This window comes from Poecilia reticulata, linkage group LG14 (genome assembly GCF_000633615.1).
Source record: "Poecilia reticulata strain Guanapo linkage group LG14, Guppy_female_1.0+MT, whole genome shotgun sequence".
In the NCBI taxonomy this organism is placed as follows: Eukaryota; Metazoa; Chordata; class Actinopteri; order Cyprinodontiformes; family Poeciliidae; genus Poecilia; species Poecilia reticulata.
Window position 1 is genome coordinate 3,497,261 of NC_024344.1, and position 26,042 is coordinate 3,523,302.

The window sequence follows — 26,042 nt, forward strand, 5'->3', positions numbered from 1 at the left end:
TTTTATCCTGTTCTGTTCTTAGTTTAAGAACTATATTATAAGAAGTTATCAGAACAGCACTGAGTAAGTCATTTTTATTAGCCTTCCTGCTGTGAGTGGTCATTCCAGTCTGAGGCCAATTTCTCAGCATATTTTAAATTGATTGTCTTGGTTTGGTTTAGCTATAATAACCATAATACAGAAAACATGCGTTTTTAAAACACTTTGCAAGTAATTTATGTGGCAAAGGTAGAAAAAAACTGACACTGAAATGTTTATCAAATACAGTATTGATGTTGTGATGACACATTGATTTTAATTTTGTTTCTAGGGTTGTTTCTAGACTTTCCCTAACACTCATGAGTTAGGGTTATGTTGTGCACAAAGTATGACAAAGAAACAAATCATGAGAGATCTCTTAAATTTTAAGTAGCACAGAGGTTTTTTTTTTAGAAAACCAAGCCACATGTCAGACCTAAGTCACAAATTCAGTGCTTTTAAACTTTATAACTTTAAACAAATCAAATTAACAATGATACTATAGGGATATGAAATATTTGGAAAACTTTCAGATGGAATTTTYTTATTTAATGTTGCAAAGACAATCTGATTTGTGATTGACTCAGATTTGTTGTCAAACTTCCAGTTCCTTTCTTGACATTTCAGTAAAACTTAAACTGGGTTTTGGCATTGGGGGCAGTGAAATTCCATTTAACCGGCCAAATATATTACCTGCACACAGAATATTAATGCATAACGYATGGTATGTAATATATTATAGACAGCCAAATATTGAATGTAGGCAGTCTTATGGGATTGCTGTATTGCACACAGTGATGCTGCAATGACAGTTTGATACATTGTCCCTCTTAAAAACTGYATGGACTTGAACTATTGTGGTTATAAAATATTTCTTATACCAAGCTAAGATTTTAAAGCTCTGTCCCACAAATGCTGTWGCCATTTCATTTCCTGCCATATAAAYCTCCTGCAGTTCTTGTCCATGGTAACATCCAGTTGAGTTTCTGGAAACATGTTGAAGGTTTGTTTAAAATTTACCCAARSAYTTGATTGGGAAAGCTTTACATACGGATGATGAGGCCAAATACTTGTGATAAAACTTGTTTAAATACAAATGTGTATAAATAACACATTTAAAGCAAGAAGATTATATGGCTTTGCATTGGAAAAATGCAAAATGCTGTTCAGAACTTTATTAGGTTTGATTAATGTTACGTTGAGAAAGATGTATCCATTATTTATTAAGAATGGTATAAATAATTTATGTACTTATTTATGTATAAATAACAGTTGTTCTTAAACTTCCTTTATTATAACTGAGTCATTTCATATCAGAAACAGAAATAAAAAAAAACTAGGAATCATTTAGTAGCATAAACAACCATTTATTTCAATGTTTCTGTATATATTTTGTATGTATTGTCTTCACTAAGGATTGTGTTTTTGTAGAGGGTTCTGCAGATCCACCACCACTTGTCGATACTAAATACCAGCAGTGACTCCAGATCTGGAGCAGAACTGAAACAATGTTTCAGTTGGATGATGMTGTAATTTTTGTTTTGCTGGCAGCGTGAAATGGTTTTAAACGGTGCTTTCTCAAATCTTGCATGTGTGCCTGCTTGAGTGTTATTCTTCTAAAACATTTTTAGACCAACCCTGGGGCTAACCAGCAGGTAATTGGTCCATCTGGCATCCAACTCCTTCTCCTATTGGACGGGGGTGACCCCTGGTGACCTGGCGATTGGCTGATCGCTTCAACATGCGACCCAGGAAACACGATCCGTTACTACGGTTGCATGACCCCGCCTCAAGGTTGACTTGTCTCAGGAAGGTCCTGGCAGTGAAAGCTGATTGGCTACTTGTGGTTTTTCAGTCCTCTTGCTGTGGTTGCCTCTGGGTGTGAGGGCTGCGCGATTTAACATGCTCACGGTCACACACACATGTGAAAAGCAACGCTGAACGCCACACCAGCAGGGTCATGTCTTACACAACTTGCCACACACACTTTCAAACAGGGGCAGGAGTTGAAAGTAATTGTAAATCAGACTGATACGAGAGAAAGATGGTGAGTAGTCTGGTTAACAGATGGTCTACCACACTGAAACAGTCCACACACACACGTAAATATGGTGCCGTATGGCTGCTTCATCCGCCTGATGGGAAAAATTAACATTCTCCACATCACACACTGCTGTAAACACACTCAACGGTGCAAAGTGACAATCAATAAATGCTTACACTTGCCAACATTAACACAGATAAAGGAAACAGAGCCGCGATAGGAAATCTAAAGCTAGGTCGTGGACAGGAAACTTTGAGCAAAGCATATCAAACTTTGGGGAAAAAATGKACTTTCTTTCTCTTTTTCAAACATTCGAGCCTCACTTTTGCCRTCTCAAAGGGAGACAATAAGAAGCTGAAGTGTAGTAAAAGAGATACAGCACCAGAAAGACAGATGGACTTTTAAAACCAGATTGTAAAGTATTGATYCCCTCATAAGTAGATCGCACATACAGTACAGCGGTGCACGCATGCAGATACACACATGTACAACTGCGTAGAGACGGTGAGCTCAGGAGAAAGAGATCTCATCTCATAAGGGGAAGAATGAAGCAATAATTCAGTGGTATTGAACTGCTGGCTGGCCAGAGAATCAATATCACCACACCTCCTCTTCGTTTCCTCCTCCTCCTCCTTCTGCTCTTTTTACACCAGTCCTCTTTGTCCTTTCACCCACCCAGTTTTAGCCTTTGCCTTTTCCCTCCCTCTTCCCCCCATCTGTGGATTCCTTTGTTTCAGTACTCCCAAAAGATGATGAGAAAAACACAATTGTATTGAAGTCGATTGCAAAATATTCCAGATTTCACAGTTTTTTTGTTTTTTTGTTTGCTATTTTTCCCCTCTTTTCTTTATTTTCTCTTTCTCCTCCGTTCACATTTCATGGTGGAGCAACTCTGGATGGTCTGTCCTCATGAAACTTCTATGAGTATTGATCTGATGGCGGCTCTGGACTCTGAGGGAAAGAACAAGGCTGAAGGAGGAGGAGGAGGTGGAGGAGTGATGGGTGAGCGGATGGATGGGTGAAAGTGGCAGAAGGTGTAGTTAGTGAGGAGGAGGAGGGAGGAGATGAAGCAGAAGACAGGGATGATGGGGGGAGGTGAAGCAGAGCTGGAGGGATTCGTGCTGAGAGGGTTTCAGGGGAGCAGCAGGGAGGCAGAATTAGTGAGATGAGACAGGTTCAGGTTTCAGTGTCATTCGCTCTGATGAAGTGTTTATGTTGTGTTTTTGTGAACAATGTGCCACGACAACATATTTACGGCTGATTTTATGTGTTCTGCTGGAGCAGCTCTTGCTAAACAAAACAATAAATTTTACTCTGAAAAACATCTGCTTTTCGTTTGTCCAAATCTGGAGAATAAGCACTGCCCATTAAAACTGGGGGGGAGTACAATAAGTGTTTAGGGTACACGGGTTAGGATTTTAATGGACAGGATGCATTTGGTGGCTTTACTTGCGCTTTTTAAAATGATACTTAATGAACTCGACAACTTCTGCTGATCTGATGCTGGTTCTGTTTTTGTWCAAATCCTTGGGTGGAATATGAGCCCGAGTCTGCAGTCAGTGCCTTGCATGAGCGTTCATACCCCGATCATGAYCTGTGTCATAGACAAGCACAAATAAGGCATTTTCTCAAATATGAATATCTGAAAAGTGTGGTGTGCATGTGTAGCCAGCCCTCATGAGTTAATCTTTTTGCAGAACCACCTTTAACTACAGTTTCAGCTTTATGTGGTTTTGTTGGGGGGTTTTTTGTTTGTTGTTGTTTTTACCAGGTTTACATTTTCAGAGACTTAAATCTTTAGCAAATAAGATTTTCCTATAGCCAGATGCTGCCACCATTATCTATTCAGGATAACCTACAAYGTTAAACGTACACAATGTTACATTTTGGTCTCATCTGAGAAGAGCTYCTTAATCCACATGACCAGCTAAAAGGACTTMTTGTTTTCTTTCTGCCTCTCATATAAAGTCCAGACGTATGAAGAGCACAAATAGTTTTTCCCACCTGACTTGTAGATCTCTGCAGCCCCTCTAGAGGAACCATGGCCGATTATTGCCGATTATTGCTCTTATTGTGTAGTCAAATTAGTTGGATTGCCATGTTTTGGTTTGTTCAATATGTTATCAATATTGTTTTATAAGTTAAACTGATTTAAACTTTCTCCTTGACCTGTCCTCAGTGTCTCTTGGTCTTCATGATGCTGTTTGCTCCTTGATGTTCTCCAGCAAACCCCKGAGACCTTCAGAGAATCGGTGTATTGAGATTAAATAGCACACAGGTGGAGTCTGCTTTGTGATTAAGAAGACAGATGGTCACACAAGATTTTATTTTGGGGTATCAAAATAAAGAGGGTTAACTCTAAAAGCATGGCACAGATGTCCTTTCCCTCCCCTTCACATTTCTTGGCCACTTTGTGTTGCTCTACCGCATAAAATCCTCATCAAAACATTAAAGTTTGTGGGAAAAGTTCTGAATTATTTTTAAATTCACACAGGCAAACATTCACACATCATTTTGTTCTTAAAGAAACAGTGTTCCATTATTAATGAGCCAGTCTGAGATGCTTAAATCATCACAACTAATCTGAGCTGCGCTGTGATGTGATGTATGCGCTTATCTCTATGTCTGTGTGTTTGTGTGTGCCATATTAGTGCTGGCATCGGTTAAACGTCTCCAGAGATGCTCAGAGAGAGGATCTGACACTGGCAGTTGGTTCTGACAGTTGATATCCTGCCGACTGTTAGGCAGCTGTTTTTCTAATTTTTTGTTTTCCCTCAACCATGACTGCATGCTCTTTTTCTGTCTTGTTTTGTCTACCAGAGTTCTTCCTCTTTACTCCTTTCCACACCCTTCTTCTCCAACTCGCATCGCTCCCTTTCGGTCCGTTTCTGTCAGAAACATTTCTCTCTTYAATTAAAACAGAACAATCTGGATGGTTATGTTTAAAACAATCAACATTCAGTACAATAAGAAAGTTTTTGCAAGGTTTGGTGTATCTAAGTAAGTCAGGGTGTTCACATGTCATGCAGTTCATTAAATCCAAGAAAACAACAGAATTAAGGAAAGTATAGTAATGTTTTAGGAGGCGACAACATGGTGAACTAAAACAAGAAGAGAAAAGGTGGAGACATTATTAGCTGATTGTTGAAATGTCACTGAAAACCTAAGGATTTTTTGGGTTCCACGGGACAGAAAGGGACAGAAAAAACATAAAACCCAGACGACAACGTCCAGGACTGTATCCACATGGAGCACCTGCTCTGCCCACCAGGCCACCAGTGTACCATTTTAATAGAGTTATCTACTTGATTCTGGCTCCTCATTCTGAAAGAATGCTTTCAAATTAAGTGACAACTTCATACCAAGACAGAGATTGCATTATCTTAAGGTTTCTATATTAAGATTAGATTAGAGTGTTTCCTCTTRGTTAGATCTGCATTTTCTGTTCTTTCTTCTCCCTCGTGTTAGTCTTTTTTCTTCCTACGCAGACCCACCCTTTTCTACCTCTAATTCATGTCCACATAATTACCATCAATAAATCACAAAATCCTAATGTGCCCACAGGGCTTCCTTTAAGCACATAGAAATGCTGTCCACCACAGCTTAACATCTGGACCAAAGCTCATGATTTATAAAGTAATGTTGCGAACAAATTAGGTGGTTGAGAACGTAACAGAAACCAGAGGCTTGGGTGTGATGTGTGAATAACACAGACACATATCTAAAACACACATGCTAAAAGAAGTTGCACAACAAGCAAAGGACATTCATCTGCAAGTAATTTATCAGTGCTTGCTGTGGAAAGTACCAAACATCACCGCCGCAGCTGCACTCTTGGACTTCATGTACGCAAACACACCCCTTCGGTTCCCACAAGTCCATGTTAATCCAGCATAACTTCCTACCTCCACCTCGCCTGTTGCTGAACTTTCAGGGTTCAACAATGTGGAGATGACATAAGCTCAGCATTTSTCAAAAACTAAAACAGTACAGAAATACTGATGCTGTCCTGACGGACAGAGCTTTCAGAGCTCTCCTTGATTGACATATTGATTGGATAAAGACTTTGGATGAGGGTAATTGGAGCATTAAAGGGGCCCTAATGTTCTGTAAAACCTCTTCTGATTGTATCTCTACTGCCATTATCAGACAGATGTTTTTGACACTACCAGTTTGAACCTTTTTAGTATATCTATATCTATATGTATGTATAAAATATATTTAGTTGCTTGCACTTAATCCCAGCGGATTCTGACATCATTTAAAAAAAACGACATTTTTTTGGAAGCTTTATTCTGTTCATTTGTTTATGTAACAAAACCTCTGTGGTGTCATTTAGGTGGAAAACACCTGGATGAGAAGGAGGCCAAAAACTAAATATTTCTAGATTTTTRTTGGRGTATTAATTTTTCTTGCTTGTTCATGTGAACAGTATASTTTTTATCTGGTTGGATGTTTTTGCCTTTGCGTTTTGTCTGAGACTTGGATTAAAAACTAAGCTTAGCAATGCATSCTGTTATACTAAGAATAGCATTGGGTAAACACTAAAATTACTCCCTTTTCTTTTTACTTTCATATTCAAACAAAACATTTATTAATGAAAATTTATTAGTTTGTCAGTGAGTGGTACATTTCTTAATTTCCTGCAAGCTTTCATTGTGTAACATTGTTGTTTGAAAAGCCTGGAAGGAAAACTTAGATGATTTGAAAGCGTCTTTCGGTTTTGCACACTGACGTTTCACACCAGAATAAAGACTCTTATTGTGAAGGGTAAGCGTTGAAGATCRTGGGTAAAGGTAAATCTGGAATTTATTGTTGAGTGATTTTGTGTTGATGTTGTTGGAAGTATATCTTGATCAAAGCGAGACTCCAAATACCTTGCGCCTTTTTTTGGCTGACTTCCATAGAATGACTTTTATGTCCAGTTTATTTCTATGCTTTAATGCTCAGCTTGAGGAAAACAGGAAATTGTTTCACCCAAAATAAAGAACCTGCCTCATCCTGCTTTAACAACATGATTGATCATTTTTAGATGTCTTTTCCTCAGTGAATGACTCACAGATTTAAATATAAAAACACATGCTCACTTCTCTAACCCACTTCTTCTATAAGTTTGAAGAAATACATAAATACATTAGCAAGGTTCACCATTTTTCAGTTCAGCCCAGAAATACAAACACCTTCCGGTGTCAGTGGGGTATTTTGAAACAAAAAGAGAAGTGATTGTTTCTCCTCACTAGTCTGATTCCCCCCTGCTGACTCCTGCAGATGTTTGGATTGTGTGTGTGTTAATTAGGTTTGCACAGCTGGGCTGAACACCAGCAAGAGCAGCATGGAAAGTGCAACATGTAACATTTTGAAATTAAGATCAGAAAGCTTTATAACCACACTGATGACTGATGTTTAACCAGCTAAATTTAATTTCCATATTTAACCRAATGTAACACACAAATACTGCGTTGTGAATTTTTTAGCCTCTGAAAATTGATGCAAAGTTTTTCAACACAAGGGCCAAGGGCGGACAGCTAATGGAAATTATTTTTGTCCTGATAAGCAGAGAGAATGAAGAGCTTTTAATGAACCACTTGAAAGCTACCATGTTTTTGGAAAAGGTCTATGCAAAAGGTTTTGAAGTTACTTCTCTGCTTTACTCTCTTGGCATATACATATGCCAATAYGTATACATTTCACAGTCAGTGCTATTGTTTACAGTTGCATCAGGAAGCTATATTTGGAAAGCAAAAATCCATACGTGTAATGCATGTTCCCTGACAGCTGGTTGTTTTGAATGCTGTCCTAATCCAATCTTTATGCATGTGGAAACGTGAAGCTTGAAATGGCCTCCAGAGGCTTTTTGTATTTGTGTTGTACTTTGGGTTCGTTGTKTCAGCTTTTGAAGACATCGCTCTCTAATCACTGTTGGGCAGATGACATGCAGCTCTACGCCTCTCTGTGAAAGAGTGAAATTTCTAAACTCCACACTTTGGCAAAKAGTTTAGACACAGTTAAACATTGGATGGGATGCAGTTTTCTTCTATTAAATGAACAAACTGAAATACTTAACATTGGAATTATGACAAATTACCATCTTGTACCTCTGTGTACTTTGGCAAAATCTTGTTAGGAATCTTGGCTTAACTTTTAACTCAAGTTTCACTTTGGATGCAAATGTCAAATTCCTGTTTTTCTCATTTAACAAATACTGCCAAGCTGAGATCCTTTGTCTCACATCCTGAACTGTAAATAATTATTCATACTTTTCTTTCATCACSTTCAGATTATTTTACACATTTCTTGGCAAAACGKCCCTAAAATGGTTGGTAGTAAGTTGTACACMGTTTTATAAAGCCCTCTTTCTTTGTACTTTKTATTTGTGTTTTATGTTCATTTTATTGTCTCTGTCTTGTATTATATTTTGTATTTAAGTAATATCACTGCTTTTCTTGTCTTTAGCAATTTTCCAGTTATTTTATTTCTCAGATTCTTTTTTACTGTTTCTTGTATTTAATCTTTGTTGTGCTGCACTTGCAACACTTTAAGTTATTTGTTTTTATTTCTGCAAAAATAATTTGACACTGAAACTGGCAAATTGAYAGTCCTGATACGATGCATACTTTATCCTGCAGAGATCTTTACTTTTTTCTGCTGCAGAACGTGATAATTCTGCTTGTTATTATGAAGTATTAAACATTATTAGAGTAAAACCTTCTGAGAAGTAAAAGCAGTCTTACTGGACATCCTGTGGGTATATAAAGAGCAATTGTCTGTTGTCAGGTTTGCACTATGGACTTAATAAAACCATTACTTCAGTTTCTCTGTTCAGAAGAAAATCCTACATATCTGCCCTTACATGAAATATAATATCAGAAAAAAAGCATGGACTGTTTACTGTCATCTCCATTAAGTTTATTTTACTCATCCTCTTTTATTCCTCTCTTTTCTGCAGCACTGAACGAACCAACCATTGACTATGGTTTTCAGAGGCTTCAGAAGGTTATCCCTCGGCACCCTGGGGACCCTGAAAGGCTTCCAAAGGTAGCAAAAGTTTTTAGCTTGATCTTTTTCCAAAGTTAAGATTTAAAAAAAAACTTCTTAAGAAAAGTATGACTCTACAAAAAGGAAATATTTGAGTTAGAAAGCTTTGCATTCAAAGAAAAACCTGCCGAGATGAACATATAGGACAGAATRCTTACAAAGATATTTTTGTGTTTCTTTTTATTTTGCTAAGCAAAATATGTGTTTTCAAATCTCAAGTGGGTTGTACGTTTACCTCTAGATGAACTCTCAGTGTATGAGCTTCATAAAAACCGAGCGATTGATTCTTTTCCAGATCAGAGAGTCATATTTGATTATTTGTTTTTTGGCTGAAAATCAAACAAAGTGTTGAGAAGATCAGCAGATGTAAATAATTAACAACAAACGATGAGCTGTGCTTTGATACCAAACTCCGTCATCGTGATCCGTACATGCAGGAGGACTCTCCCCGTGGCGTGGCTGTTTTCATGTGAGGGCTCCGTAACCTGATTGAAATTTGAATTTTTGGGAGAGGTGGGGGTGGTTTGGCGGTCTCCTGAAACAGCTGCTGCTGGATGACTCCTTTTTGTTTTGGAGCTGGACCAAGAAAGGCTGTCTTTGGTGTGACATCATGAAATAATGGGCGCTGGTCATGATGTGATGATGTGTTGATGCTCTGATGTCAACACAGTCGTGCCAACACCCTGCATCCGTCCACATGTGTTATCAATTGCACACAGTGTACATCATGATTGTGGGAATGTGTGCAACCCAGAACACACCAAAACGGTCTGTAAAAATAATACTGTAAATGTTTCTGCATCTGCAGGAATGTAAACCCTGTGTGATTTTTTTTTATTTGTATATACKTGGCCAGGGTTTGTTTTTCTCACTGATGGGGCTCTCCTTTCCTTCAGGGTGTGAAATTAAAACACAAGGTCAGAAAAAGCAAAACATTTCTATCGGCTCTGCCAATGTTTCTTGCGCTTAAATGTTTATTTGTTAGTCGTTGGAGAGAAGAAGCAACCCCATTATTGTGCACAGAGGAAGCACTCTTAGAAAACATGATCATACTTTCCAGTTGGGTTATCAGACTTTACTGAGAAATAAACATAATCCAAACCAACATATTCCAATTTAAAAAAGTAATTGCCCCCATAATACTTTACGACTGCTTGTTTCAGCAGCAGCAGCAACAMGGCAAATAAATAAATGTGCATATTGTTTAGATTCACCCACAATGCAGTGCGTTTAACTCTGAACGGACAATTTAAAGTCACATCTAATGTACAATGAAGTGAGCTCATTTATTCTGCAACGTAAAGGGGAGACGTTCTCCTCAAAGTTATTCATTGTTCCATAAATTAAGGTAAGTMATTTAGTTCCTAAAGAAGTGCAGCAGGACCAGATCATCAGACTGGTACCAGCGTGTTTATCTGTTGTATCTATCCATGATGTTATGCTGGATGTAACAACACTTTCTAAAACATTCCCATTTTTTCTCATCAATCCACCAAAGAAGTCATTCTTTTGGTATGCAAGTCATTTGTGAACTTTTTGATCATCTGTTTTATGACATTTGGTTGAGATGTTGGTAATTTTGGAAGGCAGAAAACTCTTGGAAAGTTCACCACTGCACCATGTTTGATCTGTTTCATGGATTTATCATGGATTCTCTTTACCTCATGTTATCATACAGGTTCTATTTAAGTRGTTTGTTGATTCCACAGGCCAGCTGTGTTTTTAATTTAATCCTTGTTTATTGCAGAAAATAGTTTCAGGTTTTGAACTTTTGGGGTTCAATACCAGTTTGCACTACAGAAATTGGCACTACAGACAGAATAAAATCCTAACCTTGCATTTAAAGCTTGAAGTTTCTTACATTTGTGAACTATCCTTCTGGTTCATGTTTTTTTCCTCCCATTGTGAATTTTATTTTGAGCAACATGATGTCACCCAAGRTATTTCCAGGCAAAGCCACAATGAGAATAGTCATGCAGCTGTAAATACAAAAATCGATCAGGGATCAGGTTTTCCCCGTGTTTGAATGACGACTATAACCGGACCCAAACACAGCATTGCTTCTAGATGGTTTTTTTCCCCTCCTGATACATTTTGTTCCAAGTTCTGTGAAGGCATCAGAAAAGAGAACCGTAACTTTTATAGCCGTACTGCAACAGTATTGTGATTCACGTTTTTTTTTTCTCGTTTTGATTAATGTGAAAAAGTTGGAATATGCGATTCTGTTCACTGGCATCAAATGCAGTTTTGGCTGCTTGTCGAGTGTCAACCAGTCGATGTATAATTTCTAAGAGTGTGTTGGCGGCACCACACAGACGACAGACAGACGGAGCAGTGGAGTGTGAGARAGGATTACCAGTGAACAGCCGATTCTATAATTGTTCAATGAACATTCAGGGGATTTTACTGGCAACACACACAGGCAGGCACTGGTTCAGCTGCCAGTTTGTGTCACTGTGATCTCCTCAGCATCCATCCATATCTGACACACACAGTTTGCACCTTACCCTGTTTTTATACTGGGACACAACTTCTCATCTGACCCTCTGGTTCGACTCGTGGTTCATGTAGCTGATAAAACGTTTCACAACGAAGCTGCTTTAAGAAGCAGATACATCATCAAGTGTCACCAAATATTTTTACCTAAACASTTCCGATGTTAATATGCTCATACACGGATGAAACCAGATGTTTACATGTTACACATAAGTGTTTCTTTCTCTCACGGTATGAAATCAGACAAAACGTTTCCTTTTCCAGGGCTGCAGGGATTTTATTTCTGTCAGCTAAATACCAGAGCAATAAAAGTGAGGATTTTTWAAACTTAAKTCAAATTCAGAAAAACCCAGATTTCTGTATTATTTRKTAGATTTCTGTTCAATCTGTGCAGCACACACAGTCACCAACAGYAAAATAAACTCACAAATAAAACRGCTGCTAAAAAAGAACCCAAAAGCAAAACAAGTTAAAAAGAAAAAGTACCTGGTATCCAAAAGCTCCAACAAGATTTTGACTCAATCAGGATTTTACACAAAGGACTCAWCCAGGGCGGGGAACAGGATTTCTCCTTCCAGAAGCAATTAGCATTAATTTCAACCAACTGTAAGGTTTTCTTTGAGAACTTGGAAACATTGAAATGATACATCACAACAAAAGTAACATACACTGTCCTGATGTGGAAGAATCTGTGAGCTGTCACTGAACACACAGAGTCAAAACTGGGCCTCCAGTCTAGTATATAAAACCAATAAACTCACTATAGGCAGACCACTGATGAGTGATGTTTCAACAAAGTAGCATCAGCAGAAAAAAGCGGTCCGGTTAGAGATGGGTGGTTTCTTCATGTGACTCACGCAGCTGACATCGCTATGCACCTCATTTTACTGATGTCATACCTTCACGAGGTCACATCACTGGCAGCACCAGGATGAGTAATCCTGGATGAGTGTGAGTAATGCAGGTGATGCGTGAAGATATACCGAACGTGAAACTTTCCAACATGCATGCAKTGCTGAGACGTGTGTGACTCTCCTGCACTTAAATCGACTTCACCACCAGGGAGAGGCAATGAAATCTGAAACCACCATCTAACAACACAGAGATGATGTCCAAAGAAAATTTGTGGACACATGTCGATGCCGCTTCCTATGTGTGCAATTGTGTCCCGCGTGAAAAGCATGACATCATATCTATGGGAAGGGTGACCCTCCATGTACGGCATCCCTAATGGCCCATTAGATGCGGATCAAGCTGCTAATGTACCAGCATTAGGGAGAAATAAGTCACATATGTGTCATGTATGTGCTTGTTAGGCACATGCACGTTACACACACATGTGACCCCAGCCCAACGTTTCCTAGTCATAATGCATACAGCATGTGTGTGTGGATATTGCATGGTTATCATTTTAGCACAGCTCATAAATCAGACATTAAAAGCACCTTGACAGCTCCTGTGAGTCTTTTCCCTCTTCCAATAAAATGTCTTTTCTGTCTCACTCAGTTTTCTCCATATTTTACAGTACAGGGAAAGAAAGGTTATACAAGATTGACTGAAATAGTTAGGTAAATTAGCACATGGAGTTAAAAGGTGTGAAAGACAGGTGAACATCCGCTAAATTAAAATAAATAAATAAAAAGCAGAGATTAAAGCTACAGAATAATTGTTTCATTTGTTTTTTTAAATAAATGTCTGGAATAATATCTGAATGATGCTACATTGACGTGTTTAACATGCATTTTTGTGGTAAAATGTTACTAATTCAAATGGCCTGAATCACAAATTTTCTTAACATTTGCTCAGTTTTGGTTTTGCAGTGTGTGGTTCCTTGTTTGCTGCAGATATGTCTCAGTTTAATCAGCTCTAAAACATAAATGACAGGCCAGAATGTAATCTCTTTTCCATTCAAAGTTGCATCAGCACAATGCAGCTGGGAGCAACTTCATCTGCATTATGGAGGACAATTAAGGGAATATAAATTAGAGACAATATTCTAAATGTGGGATTAAAAACTAGACATTTCCTTCTAAACAATGCTTCTTATTTACAAATACACATGTAAGAGATTAATTAGCTGATGGATTTTCACTTTAAATAAAAGATAAAAATGAAAAAAGTCAAAGTGCAGTGCATTAGGCAGTGAAAAGATTTGAATGATGCAGCTCCACAAAACTGCAGACCTGATGATGATGATGTTACCAGAGGATCATCTTTCCTTCCCGTTTATCAGTGACTGGCTTTACCGGAACCACTTCACCGCCCGGGATCAGGTTTCTGCATGTGTGTGCGTGCGTGCGTGCGTGCGTGCGTGCGTGCGTGCGTGCGTGCGTGCGTGCGTGCGTGCGTGCGCGTGTGAGTGGTTCAACTTGCCAGCCCTAATAATGAGAGGTTAAAAGAGAGGCAGCAAGAACATAATAATCTGTAAAAGATTGAATTTAGCTCAGTTGACAGGCACATAAGATCTGCTGACTGGCTGTGCGACCTTTCATATCCTCACACACACACACACACACGCACACACACACACACACACATATACATATACACACACACACATGTGCACACACTGATGGAAAGGCAATATGTTCCACCGCCACAAACTCACAGGAGAGCACACATGCGGCGAAGCATGTGTGAGAGTGTCACACAGTGCAGGTTAACTCTGCGAAGTACAGAGTCATTTTCTCTCCGTCACCTCATGCTGTGAGAACGACAACACATTAACTGTTAAACAAGACACCTTAGACCTCGGGGCGGGCCCTCAGAGTGAGCAGAGGAGAGGAATAATAAAGGTACCAACCAGGGAGGACGAGAACAGCACAACTTGAACTTTGTGGAGAGGACAGAGAAGACAGGAGGGGACAAAGAAATGGATGGAGAAAAAGGTGAAAGGAATCACGAAAGCATATTAAAAAGATGTGGAGATTAAAAGGCTGGCACAAAAAATTCAACATATTTGTATATTTGATTGGTTTAGGGTTCTTTTATTTTTTACTAACTGAATGGTAAAAGAGAAAAGAACAGGAAATGACATCAAGGACTCAACCTGCTTTTGAAGAGATGAGTAAGAAACTCAGAGCATTTTATGATCAAATGGCCTTTTATGGGATCTCTAAGGGCTTATTTGAATTTGCAGATGAGCTTCCAAGAAACTTTTTGCAGGTTAGATTGATTTTAGATTTGATTTTAAATACCTGTCACTTTAAGATGTTATGCTGCATAAAAGCACTCAAGTTGGCAGGTGATCATCTACATTTTAAAAGRAGTGAAGTGCAATTTGTTTACCATGGAGAGATGATTTAAGACAGAAAGGGATGAAAAAAGCAAATGGCACTCGACGTTTTAAATAAGATTGAGCTTTAAGCAAATGATTATAATTCAGATATKTTATCATTTTCTTTCTATTTTTCACAGGAGGTTATTCTGAAAAGAGCAGCRGATCTGGTGGAAGCGCTCTACGGTTTGCCTCATAACAACCAGGTACACACCCTGACATACAGCTGTCCACTTGGAAACAGGAAGACRTCTAAAACTGGTGTCACGGTTGCCTTTTTCCCAGGAGATCATCCTGAAACGAGCAGCGGACATCGCAGAAGCTCTGTACAGCGTCCCACGAACACACACCCAGCTGTCCGGCTCGACGCACACAGGCATGATGGGAGTGAACTCCTTCACCGGACAGCTGTCCGTCAACGTTTCGGAGCCGTCACAGGCCAATCAGGGTACATGTTTCACATGGCACAACTCAAAACATGTAGACATAAATGTAATTCAATTTTAATCTGGCTTTTCACCAATTCGTCATATATGATTACAGATTATGCAGGTGGAAATGAGCAGAGATACGATGCTCCTCAGTTTGAAACGTTAATGAAATGATCTACATTAACTCTGTAAATAAACAGTAAACACAGAAATAATTATAATCAATATATCAGTAAATATATAGATAGTATGATGACGGGATTTCTGCTAAGTTAATGTCCTTATACTGTCAGCCAGCCTTTCTTAGACAGACAACTTTTTACTAATTAGGAGTAAATAATTGATTGACTTAATTAGGATCTAAATCTGGTTGTTTAATTTGATTTTCCAATATTAATCTCTGCAAGCAGGAAACTACACCAAGCAACAAGCTTTACCTCATCAACCACACTTTGTTTGACTGTCCTCACACTCCTCCATTGTGCTGGTATTTCTTGCAGGGTTTGTGCGCAGCAGCAGCAGCGTGTCGCCTCACGGTTATGTGCCCAGCTCCACACCTCAGCAGACCAGCTACACCTCAGTCAGCAGCACCATGAACGGCTACGCTAACAACGGGGGCATGACCAACCTCGGAGGCTCGCCCACTTTCCTCAACGGCTCCGCCGCCAACTCGCCTTATGCTAGTTAGTGCACACATGCATTGTCCACTTGGCACATTATAATAGACAAACTGTTGTGGATGCACATGTCCCAACACAAGTAAAAAAATATAGATTCCTGAAGAGGTTTAATGCTGCACAGTATTCAAACAATCATCGACTCATAGCTCTATTTCATCTGAAAGTCAAGAATCCTCTCTGTTTGGTCATTTCACCATATTCCCGTTTAATAGACTGGAAGAACGAGGAGAGGATAATTTGATAAATTAAAGTAATTCAGAGAGTAAAATAGAAAGGAGTGTTTCAAAGAAATGTGCCTTTAAAGGTTTAACTGGTGTAAAAATAATTGATTGTGATGAGAAGAGGCTGAACTAACAGGTTTATTTATCTGAGATCTTTATGTTTGTTTGTTCAACTTACAGATGCTAACTTGAAAATGTTGTAAATATTTCATTGTAAAGCTGTAACTGGATACATCTGTAGAGATGCGTGTAAAAAAAACTCAGAGCATTAAGCTCAAGTGTTATGATGAAACATGTTTCTAAATAACAAAAATTGACAAGCTGTTCACAGGGATTTAATGAGGCTCATGGGAGGACGCTTAACAAATTATAAACTGTCAGAGAAAAAACTCACATCAAGACATTTTTTATCTCTTAAGTCATGTGTAATCTTTTTATTTTAACCACAAAATGTGTTGCAGTTTAGATTTATACAGAATCTGTCTCCATTTCTCAGTGGTTCTTCTCCGTTTTTGCCTTTTCTTCCTCCATCAGTTGTTCCATCCAGTCCCACTATGGCCTCATCCACATCTCTTCCCTCCAACTGTTCTTCTTCTTCTGGGGTTTTCTCCTTCTCCCCGGCCAACATGGTGTCAGCGGCCGTTAAGCAGAAGTCCGCCTTCGCGCCGGTGGTGAGGCCGTCGTCCTCTCCTCCTCCTTCCTGCACTAGTGCCAACGGCAACGGACTTCAAGGTAACTGGCCGCGCTGCTCCGGTACGAGGTGGAGGCTTATGTGAAAATGTTTTGTACAATAATATGTTTGTGTTTTATTGCTTTTCCTTTTATAACAATTATTCCTGAAGGTTTAGGTGAAAGATTCCTTTAAAGCAACTCTCTAAATTAGATAAATTAGAACAGTCTTTTGGTTTAAAAACTACTTGTTACTTGTTTTCTATAATAATTGAACCTGAAGAAAATGTATTCATTCCTTTTCAGTTAAAAGTTGGATGGTTTCCTTTATTTTAAAAACAATAAAAATGTTATTTAATTTAAACATAAAAAGAAAAAATCAAAAGTGGATATAAAAATGCTACTTAGCAAAAGGCAAAGGAAATTCACTACAATGGCTCTGATCGTGGTAAAAGTTGCTGACTCTGGTAGTTTGATATTTAAATGAAAAAGATGCTATAAAATAAAAAGAGGACAGTGAGGTTTTTTAATATTCCCTCTGGTTTAGAGTGACTTAACACACCGACCTGGGATGACGATGTGAACCACTCAGAAGTGCAAATTAGAAAATATAATCTGATTTATTGTCCTCTGTCATCCATTTACTTTCTACCATTTTTTACTACAGATTCTCCTTCCAATAAATTTTCCATGTATATGTTTGAATTAACCACTTTTTACAGTAAGAACTGCTGGAGGTTTCACATTCTTTATGGACCATGTCTTTTAGTAGCCGTCTATGTTACAACATAAATTCTGGATTTTCATTATCAGTCAGTCAAACGTCTCAGAATCAACGAGGGAAAAACTCTGAGTGCAAGTTTACATTTTTAGAATGAAACACTGAAAAATTTATTTTTTTCAAAGATGTTCTGATAGGTTGATCATGCATCTGCATTACAGGGCAGCTAAACACAAGACAGGGATTACTGAGCTGAAGGACAACCTCAAAAAGCTGCTGGCAGGGATAAAAGTTGAAAACGTCCATCTGTCTGTATTGTGTTTCATTTTCCTGTTAGCTCTCCAGTTTTATCTGTAAAGTGTTGACGAATTCAGGCTGCATGATTTGTGCGTCTTCATCCGTGTTTTGCAGTAGGAATGTCCTGATCAAGACGTTGTTGTTCCTGTTGCCATTTGGACTCATTTAAGACGAGGCATTTGATGAGCCACTACTAATAAAATGTACTTTTGACTTGAACACTGGATTTAGAGGGTTAGCAAGTTGATGATGCTTAATTTATTTGAATAATCCGTGCTTGTGGTGCTTTCCAGAAAATAACTTTTCACACTTTTTAAGCGTGGAAAATATGATTAATAGGAGGTTTTTAGCGTTCTGTGATTGTTCTTGTTAAACTATGAATTCTTTGGACTTTCCCACAGAGCACATAGTACATGTGCTTCGAAAGTCTAATAAATCAGTCACCCCCCACCTCCGTTGTGGGATTTATCTGACAATAATATTAAACCATCATCTGGCATCCATATTTGTTTCCCAGGCTGTTTTTTTTTTTTCAGACTGTCAGCTGAGAATCATCTTTGACACGTACAGTTAGTATCCAGATTATTTAAAGCAAGTCTGAACAGCAGTGGGTCTTCTTTGTACTGATCGTAACGCACGAACATTAGACAACATTCAAATCAGATGGACAGCGACGTTTAGCAGAATCAGTGCAGCCGCGATCACATGGTCCTGAGCAACACAGAAAACTGTCTGCTGACAAGATGTTGAGATGATGTTCTGTTCTCTTAATGGTTATTTGAAAAGACTTTTCTTCTTTGAAGTAATTAGGTACTCTTTTTGTGATTAACAACTGGATTACAGTGTTTGCTGCTATGGAACTTTTCATCTTGTTTCTTATTTCTTGTTTATCCTCTCTCACCATCCCTTTCTTCCCATTCTTCCATCTCCGCCTTTTCTACCAGATCAAACATTTGTGGACTCTAGCAAGTACTCATCAGCCGGCTCTCTACAAGGCCTGGCCTTCACCTGAAGTATGTTCCTCAGCCTTTCTGTCCTCTCTGTTGACTTAATGCATYCGCAACTTCTGACTAACTSACTGAGTTTTCACTCGTTTCTTGCTTCTTAGCTTTAAGTATTTCAACATGTTGTCAATKYATTTYGTTGGGGTTTTGTGCAACACAAAGTAACACATAAGTTTGAAGTGGAAAGGAAARTATGCAWCATTTAGACACACAAGATGGGTCTGAGATAAAGTTAAGTTATACAACAATATTCCAAACATTGTACAAATTATAGACCACTGTTCAATTTACCATCCAGATAAAGATTATTACATAACTGCAAATGCACAACAAAATTTTTGTTTGTAAAAAATATTGACAGCCCAGTWTACCKTTCCTTCTACTTCATCTACTTCATAGTTCCTGCACCATTTTTTATGTGTTCAGTTAGGGATGCACAGATATRAAACTTTGGGATGATATGGAAATATGATGTGACGCTTWGTTAAAATATGTAATCTTATATCTTGCATCCCTACATAAAATCKTATTAAAATGCAATGTCATATGTGGGGTTTGAACACTTTTGCACGACGCCGCACTCWTGCTGTGTACGTAATAATTTCCTCCATCCTTGTTCTCTCTTAGTAWCCCCTCCTCTTTACTCCTCAGCTCATATTACACATCTAACCATCTGTCTCATAACTCCTTCCTCTCCTCTCACTGGGAAGAGAGGCAGGAAGTTGGTTATTTACAAAGACAGAAACAGACATTTGGCACAGGGAATTTATTTCTCAACATCGCTGACTTTGTTTAGCTGTGCGTGTGGAGCGAGCATGTGTGGGGGTGTGGGAACTCAAAGCGAAGCCTCAAAGCACATCTGAAAAAAAAATAAAAAGAAAAAAGAAACACACCCCACTTACTGCAACACACACACACACACACACACACACACACACACACACACACACACACACACACACACTCACACACGTCTCTCTCTGTCACACTCTGGGTGATCTCACACGTTCAGCTCACAGGGACGTGATCAGCAATGACAGCTGTTCGACAGTCTCCACAGTTTGTGTTGTCAGTGTACCTGCCTCGCTCAATGACTGCAACAGTAACTCGACACTTAGTCAAGACATTGAGATGAGTTTTGCCCTGCTGGTGTTGGAGTTGCTTTCATAAGGCCTTTTTACTTTAACAAGAATAACTTAGGGGGGTAAATTTAGTCACATGAGGTAAATGTTGTGCGTTTTGCAAATATTTACATCTGACACCAGCTGCATCAAATGCAAACCAGACACTTTCTAACAAGAAACTGYAACTAAAGTGTGAAGTTGCTCCTTGTCTATGACACCTGCGAGGTGATTCTAGAAGAAAAAACAGATAAGCAATATTTTTGTTTCCATCGTCTTGGGAAAGCATACTTACAGAGTAGATAGGCTTGGTTTTGGTTTGCRAAGTTGGAAATTTGTAGAAATTTGTAAACAATCTTCACTGCCTTGCCTGATTTCAGTCCTTCAGGGAGCAGAAGGTTGGCGTGTTTTTAATTAGATTGTTGAATTCAAGCTAACTCAATAAATATCAGATTAAAAAATGTTTARCGTATCTACATGTTAGAATTATTTCACAATTAGTGTTTTGCTTACTTCAGTTTCCTCCTTTAATTCTACTTCTGTAGGATGATAGAAACACCATTGTTACCACAAACATGTGCACACAATTTGCTGAACTATTTCAAAGGGAAAAGTCAACTTCTGTCACTGTGAAGTTTGTTCATCAGCAGTTTCCATCTTGAATAAAAGCACACCAATCTTTATGATTGTTTTCTGCTTGGCCTGTCCTGAACTCATCACCTCCTGTGGTTTTTATTCGTTTTTCTTCTTGCTTGACCTAAAATGTATAACTGAGCTAAAGTTTGTTTTTGAACAGTCAGTTTATGTGTTCTCAACCTTTTAAAGCTGCAGTATAATTTTATTTAAAAATTGCTTTGTTTTGTTTTTACATATTTGTTAAAACATGTAATACTGTCACMATGATGTGACAGCATTTTATGAGATAGATCATCTTTTAAAAGATGGATTTYCTCCACATCCTCCCTGAGCTACTATTGCCGTCTGAAGAAATGCACCAATCAGAGCCGGGAGGCGTGTCTTAGCGCTGTAAATCATCCTCCTGTACTCGTGGCTCAATGTGCTAATGGTGGTGAAACAACTTACCATTACAGAAAAAACGTTTATCCACCATCATCAGTGGCTATGCTAACTAGCCTGAGCAGAGAAGAAGGAGGGCGAGGTGGAATGAGCAGCGCCACACGGAGGGTGATTGACAACACCAACACCCATCTCCTGGCTCCTGGTTTCTACTTAGAGGAGCTCGATTTTTTTTCCCCCACAGATTATCTGTCTCATCTCATACTGTGGTAACAAAGTGGCAGCTTCAACTAATATGTAAAAAACATTTTYTATATATTTAAAAGTGACATCCAGAACGCTTAATGAACTTTCAAAAGCAGCAACTTAATTTACAAATCGAAATAAGATGCCCAATCATTTTTGACAGCTGAATATGTAACCCACCACAGAAATCATCTCCTCCTCACCGCAACTCATGCCCAAAGATGCTGTTAGCATATCCAGCCACATTTCACCAAGTCTCCGACTTCCTGCAAGTTGCAATTAGTCTCTGTGTGAAAAATAACTTTGAAAAATGCTTCTTTTTTTTTTTCTTTTCTTCAAATTTGTTGTGGTGCTCTGATCCCCATTCCTGGTTCTTAGCAGATTGTGCCTTAAAGCTTCTGCAGAGCTGATGGTAAACTTTAGGCAAATGTTTATTTTTTATGTTATGGATGCACCTAAAACATGCAGGGCAGCGGATGCTCATCATAGAAAACACCGGGCTACAGAGTAGAGAAACCCATCGTGCAAATAGATATAGTGATTTCCAAAAACAAGCACTTTGWKSMWTWWWAWYMMMAAMYTWAAWWRRWTTTWWTYMAAWTTWAWKKWMYWAAAMMARRMMWAWTWAWKSMWWAMSGKWMMRSCSMAAWKKTTTWWTTKRAAARGSCYKRAAWKKYYKGSMWYCMWTTKKTTTYMACYTYSSMWWAMMRSYKGRAWTWWKMYTWAWTTWAAWTWMMMMMMWKKYSRMYYCWWTTKSYWAAWTWRRRSCYTWAWTTTYKRARGKKRMMMYWRAWTTTTTATCTAGAAACCTCGAAGTAAAATAACCTGAAAATAAATTCATGCAGTTCTCTTCAGTGTGTATAATATAATAATTTTAGATGTTACACACGTTTTCAGATTTTAACACATTGTACTTTTAAGACAATATGTGACATTTATTCATTTTTTTCAGTTTCATAAAGTTTAATTAACGTTGAAGCAAACATGACAGTATGTCATTTKGGGCAGGGCTCTGTTCTCGCGCATCAACATCTGTCCGCTGGCTTTTAGGACAACACATGCAATGATGCAATATGTCAGGCAGACATCCAAACATGCAGTTAAATACGGGCAACTGCACATAATTAAATGTGTGTGTGTGTCTGTGTGTGTGTGTGTGCGTGCGTGTGTGTGTTGGGGGGTGTGGGGGTGTGTGTCTGTGTGTGACAAACAGCGCTTATTGTATGTGATGCTCTCATAGTTGATTTTGCTGATTTATTTTTCCATTGATGTTGTTAAAATGTCACTTCAGTCACACAGCTGCACAGAYGGTTAAACATATTGATGCAAATGTAGAAATGGAAACTTTTTTCTATGCTGAGGWAAATTAAAAAAGAAAAATCTGTTTTTTCCCTCCATCYCTCCCTCTTTCCACTTTACTCTCCACCCTGCAGCAATCCCAGGAATGATCRTCCCACCCATGTAAAGGTGTGAGCGTGTGGTTCTGTGTGTGTGTGTGTTTGTTGGTGTAAGACGAGTCAAGCACACACACTCTCGCTGATCCCGCTGGAGGATTTGCTCCGAGACGGACTCCGGTTGGGGATGGAGGAGTCCATCCWGCTCTGAAGGAACAAAACCAACTCAGGCCCTTTCTAACACAAAAATACAAGGAGAACAGCAAAACTGTTTGTAGAAATCTTTGTACGATGTAATGCTTTTATGCCACATCCAAGATTATGACTCTCCATGGTCACAAAAAATGTATTTTGGACAGAATCCACTTCCTCTCTTCAGAGATTGATTTTCGTTTCTTTTTTGTGCTACATGTGATGACCTTCTTTTCAATGTAACCTACAGGAGCGATTTTCTATTTATGGAGTTYTGTCTTCAGTGAAGGAGTATAATGTGAAGAGGACCTGATGGTGATGAGGATGCTTTCATACAGGCCTGATGCAGCCAACACAGACAAGCCAAACCGTCACCTTCTCTTCTKTTTTTTTGCCAAAACTACCCATTCATCACTSTCCCGACTTTATTGTTTTAGTTGAAGGACTTTGATTGTTCTGCTGAACCATTCAGAAAAATTCAAACGTTTACTCTTAGCCTTCGTCTCATGCATCTTCTCTGCGGTTCTCATGTGATTCATTTTCTTAAAAACAAAAGGTTAAGGAGGAAAGACTTCAAATGAATGTAGCTCCTCTCATCAGGTGTGATCATGATTTGCCAACAACAGCTCTAATTGATCTTACACAATTCAGTTTTAAATTCAGACACAGTCATTTTTTAAGAGGGAAAACATGTCTTAAAGGACTGCTGCCATTATTAAGTGTTTTGTGCGAATTCGATTCTTTKTTTTTATGTCGTTTTGTTTCGCCGTGTTGTTTTTACGCAGGATGAACCGGCCTGCTGTCTTTGGTGCTTGTCGTCYGACCAAGTTTAATTGGCAAAAGGAGAACATTAAGCCAGTGGTCTCACTTACTACACATGCTGCACTGCAAAAAAATGCCTTTCGGATTTAAGAAGCCTGTTTTTTTTTTTTAGGTTTTAGTTTTAAATGCCCACCACTGAAGTGAAAACATAAAACAAATCTTCTAATCCTTCAAAGCTGCATGTGTGATTTTAACAAGTCGTGCACCGTGGTAACATTTCTATCTTAAGATGTTTWTATGATATGTTGCATCATTTTAATTAATCCCATTAATGTGGTGCCATAAAYTGAGTGAATAAAGTTGAGGTATAGGTGCTAATGTTCAGAGACAAAACAGTCCATGGTTACTGTTCCACCTGTCGGTGTAGATGTCTTTACTTCTACTAAATTGTTTGTCAAAGCTGTTAATGTGTCTTAATGCAGAATTTTCCAGCATATTCAAAAAATATTAACAAATGTTTAATGTTATGCCAGCCTAGATTAGATTGAGATTGTATTAGAAGTTGCTTGTAGATAATTATGCATAAGTTTTTTAATAATTAATTTAAAAAATCATTAGCACTACAGCAGTGAAATGTGACAGCTGATCAGCTTTCTGCGTGTTTCTGTTGGTAAATTTAATGATTTATATTTGGTGACGCACTTCAAGTCTCTGAGGTAACCAGAACTTTGTCTGGCCCAAATCTAAAAAAATATTTTAAACCTAAATCTGCCCTAAGTATGAGTAGTTTTGGGCTTAACTTTAAAATTGAGATATTATTTTAAACACAGCCTTTTCAAAGTGTAACACAGATACGTAATACTTTGATCTGTGCATAAAAAGATTGACTATTCTGCAACAACTGATTTGATATAAACAACTAGGTTTTCTTGAGCTTGGCCTGCTATCAAAACTGAAATCTTGTGTCTCTAAAAAAATTTTTAATCTAACGTTTAATACACCAGTGATAAAATATGCTATTTAGATTCAACTTTTTGGGATAATTTATTGACTTTTCTCTTTCTTCTGCACATGTTTACGAAGCACTTACATTTACTTTTCATTTCTTAGAATAAAGGAAGACATTTTTTGCAGTGCAGGAAACTTTATCAGTGAGATGTCTTAAAGAAATTTCACAAGCAGCTGCTTTTAAAAACAAAATAACTATTTGCAACCTGGTAGTGTGTGCTGCTAAAACAGTCTTAACTGAACTATACTATTTTGCCAAAATGCTTTTTTAGGTTTTGTCTGACTAAGCAGTCTTATCTGATGTGTTGGATGGTTAACTTGTCACAGACTGACACAAACATCTGATGCTGCCATTATGAACTTTTTGTCACGGTTGGTTTAATGACATTATTTCTTTTTTAAACCTGGAGCTTTGAATGCACATGAAATCTGGTCTGTTTATCCCTCAGGCTGACGATTTTTGCAACCAACAAAAACTTGGTTAAATTATTACTTGGACATAAAACTCGAAAACTTACAACTTATATGTGCTTATACTGTTTGTGTAACTTGCAAAATTGTTTGTAATAAAGTGTTCTCAGACCAGACGCCCCCCTGTTCTGTGTTGAAGTCATCAGAAATAGGGATGAAAAGGTTGGAGCGAACCTGCTTTGGTTTAAACCACAAAAACGGTCTTATTATTTGAATTTATTTGTTTTTGTCTAACAGTGTCTGTCTGGTAAAAGCCATATTTTCATTGCTAATTTCAATCAAGCTAACATAAGCCATGGTGTACCTTTTTATTATGAAGACATTAGGATATTTTTGAATTTGTCATCTGTATTGTTTTTGTTCAGTTTACCATAATTTGTTGTGTTATTTAGATGTAGAGGTTTTAATATGTTGTTATGATTCTGCTCGTCTTTAATGATACTGAGTTTAATTAGGATCAACATTTCTTAATGAAGGCCTGAAAGAAATGAAGGAAAAATGTTATCTTTCTTTTCTCCTGCTATTCAGGCTTTTACAAACTTTATTATTTCACTTTGCTGTCCTAGTAAGACTTTGTTTTTGCTTTCCTCGACTTTCTCTTTAAAACAAATGAGCCACCTATTTATTTAATCTCAATCATGGGCCTAGAGACCACTCGTCATGTTCAATGTGAGAGTGTGGGTGTGAAAATGTGTGAGAGAGAACAGATTTTTTCTTTCTGAAAAAAGGAAATGTGATGCTTAAAAGCAGAAGGATCTTTTTTTTCTCTTGTTGCCTACATAAATAAATATATGTAAAGGGTTTTGCCTAAACGAGTAAAATCCAGAGCACTTGTCTGACAACATTAATATGATTTATCTGGGCTTGTCTGCATTCAGGCTTGTGTTTGTGAGCCTAAAAATTATCAGCAGTATCAGAGCGGGGAGGAATAGCATAGA

General features: G+C 38.2%; 1 protein-coding gene across 2 annotated transcripts in view; it reads left to right on the forward strand.

The window, feature by feature from the left end:
- The window catches only part of LOC103475669 (transcription factor COE1), a 96,234-nt gene extending 71,016 nt beyond the window's left edge, over positions 1-25,218 (forward strand). The window contains exons 11-17 of one of the 2 annotated variants that reach the window (XM_008427474.2): positions 9,009-9,097; positions 15,011-15,076; positions 15,156-15,318; positions 15,802-15,984; positions 16,737-16,934; positions 18,834-18,902; positions 22,711-25,218. In XM_008427474.2, the coding sequence (XP_008425696.1) occupies positions 9,009-9,097; positions 15,011-15,076; positions 15,156-15,318; positions 15,802-15,984; positions 16,737-16,934; positions 18,834-18,901 (767 nt within the window). In that variant the 3' untranslated portion in view covers position 18,902; positions 22,711-25,218. The remainder of the gene's footprint in view (positions 1-9,008; positions 9,098-15,010; positions 15,077-15,155; positions 15,319-15,801; positions 15,985-16,736; positions 16,935-18,833; positions 18,903-22,710) is intronic. The other variant, XM_008427475.2, reaches the window with a different exon arrangement.
- The last annotated feature ends 824 nt before the right edge of the window (positions 25,219-26,042 follow it).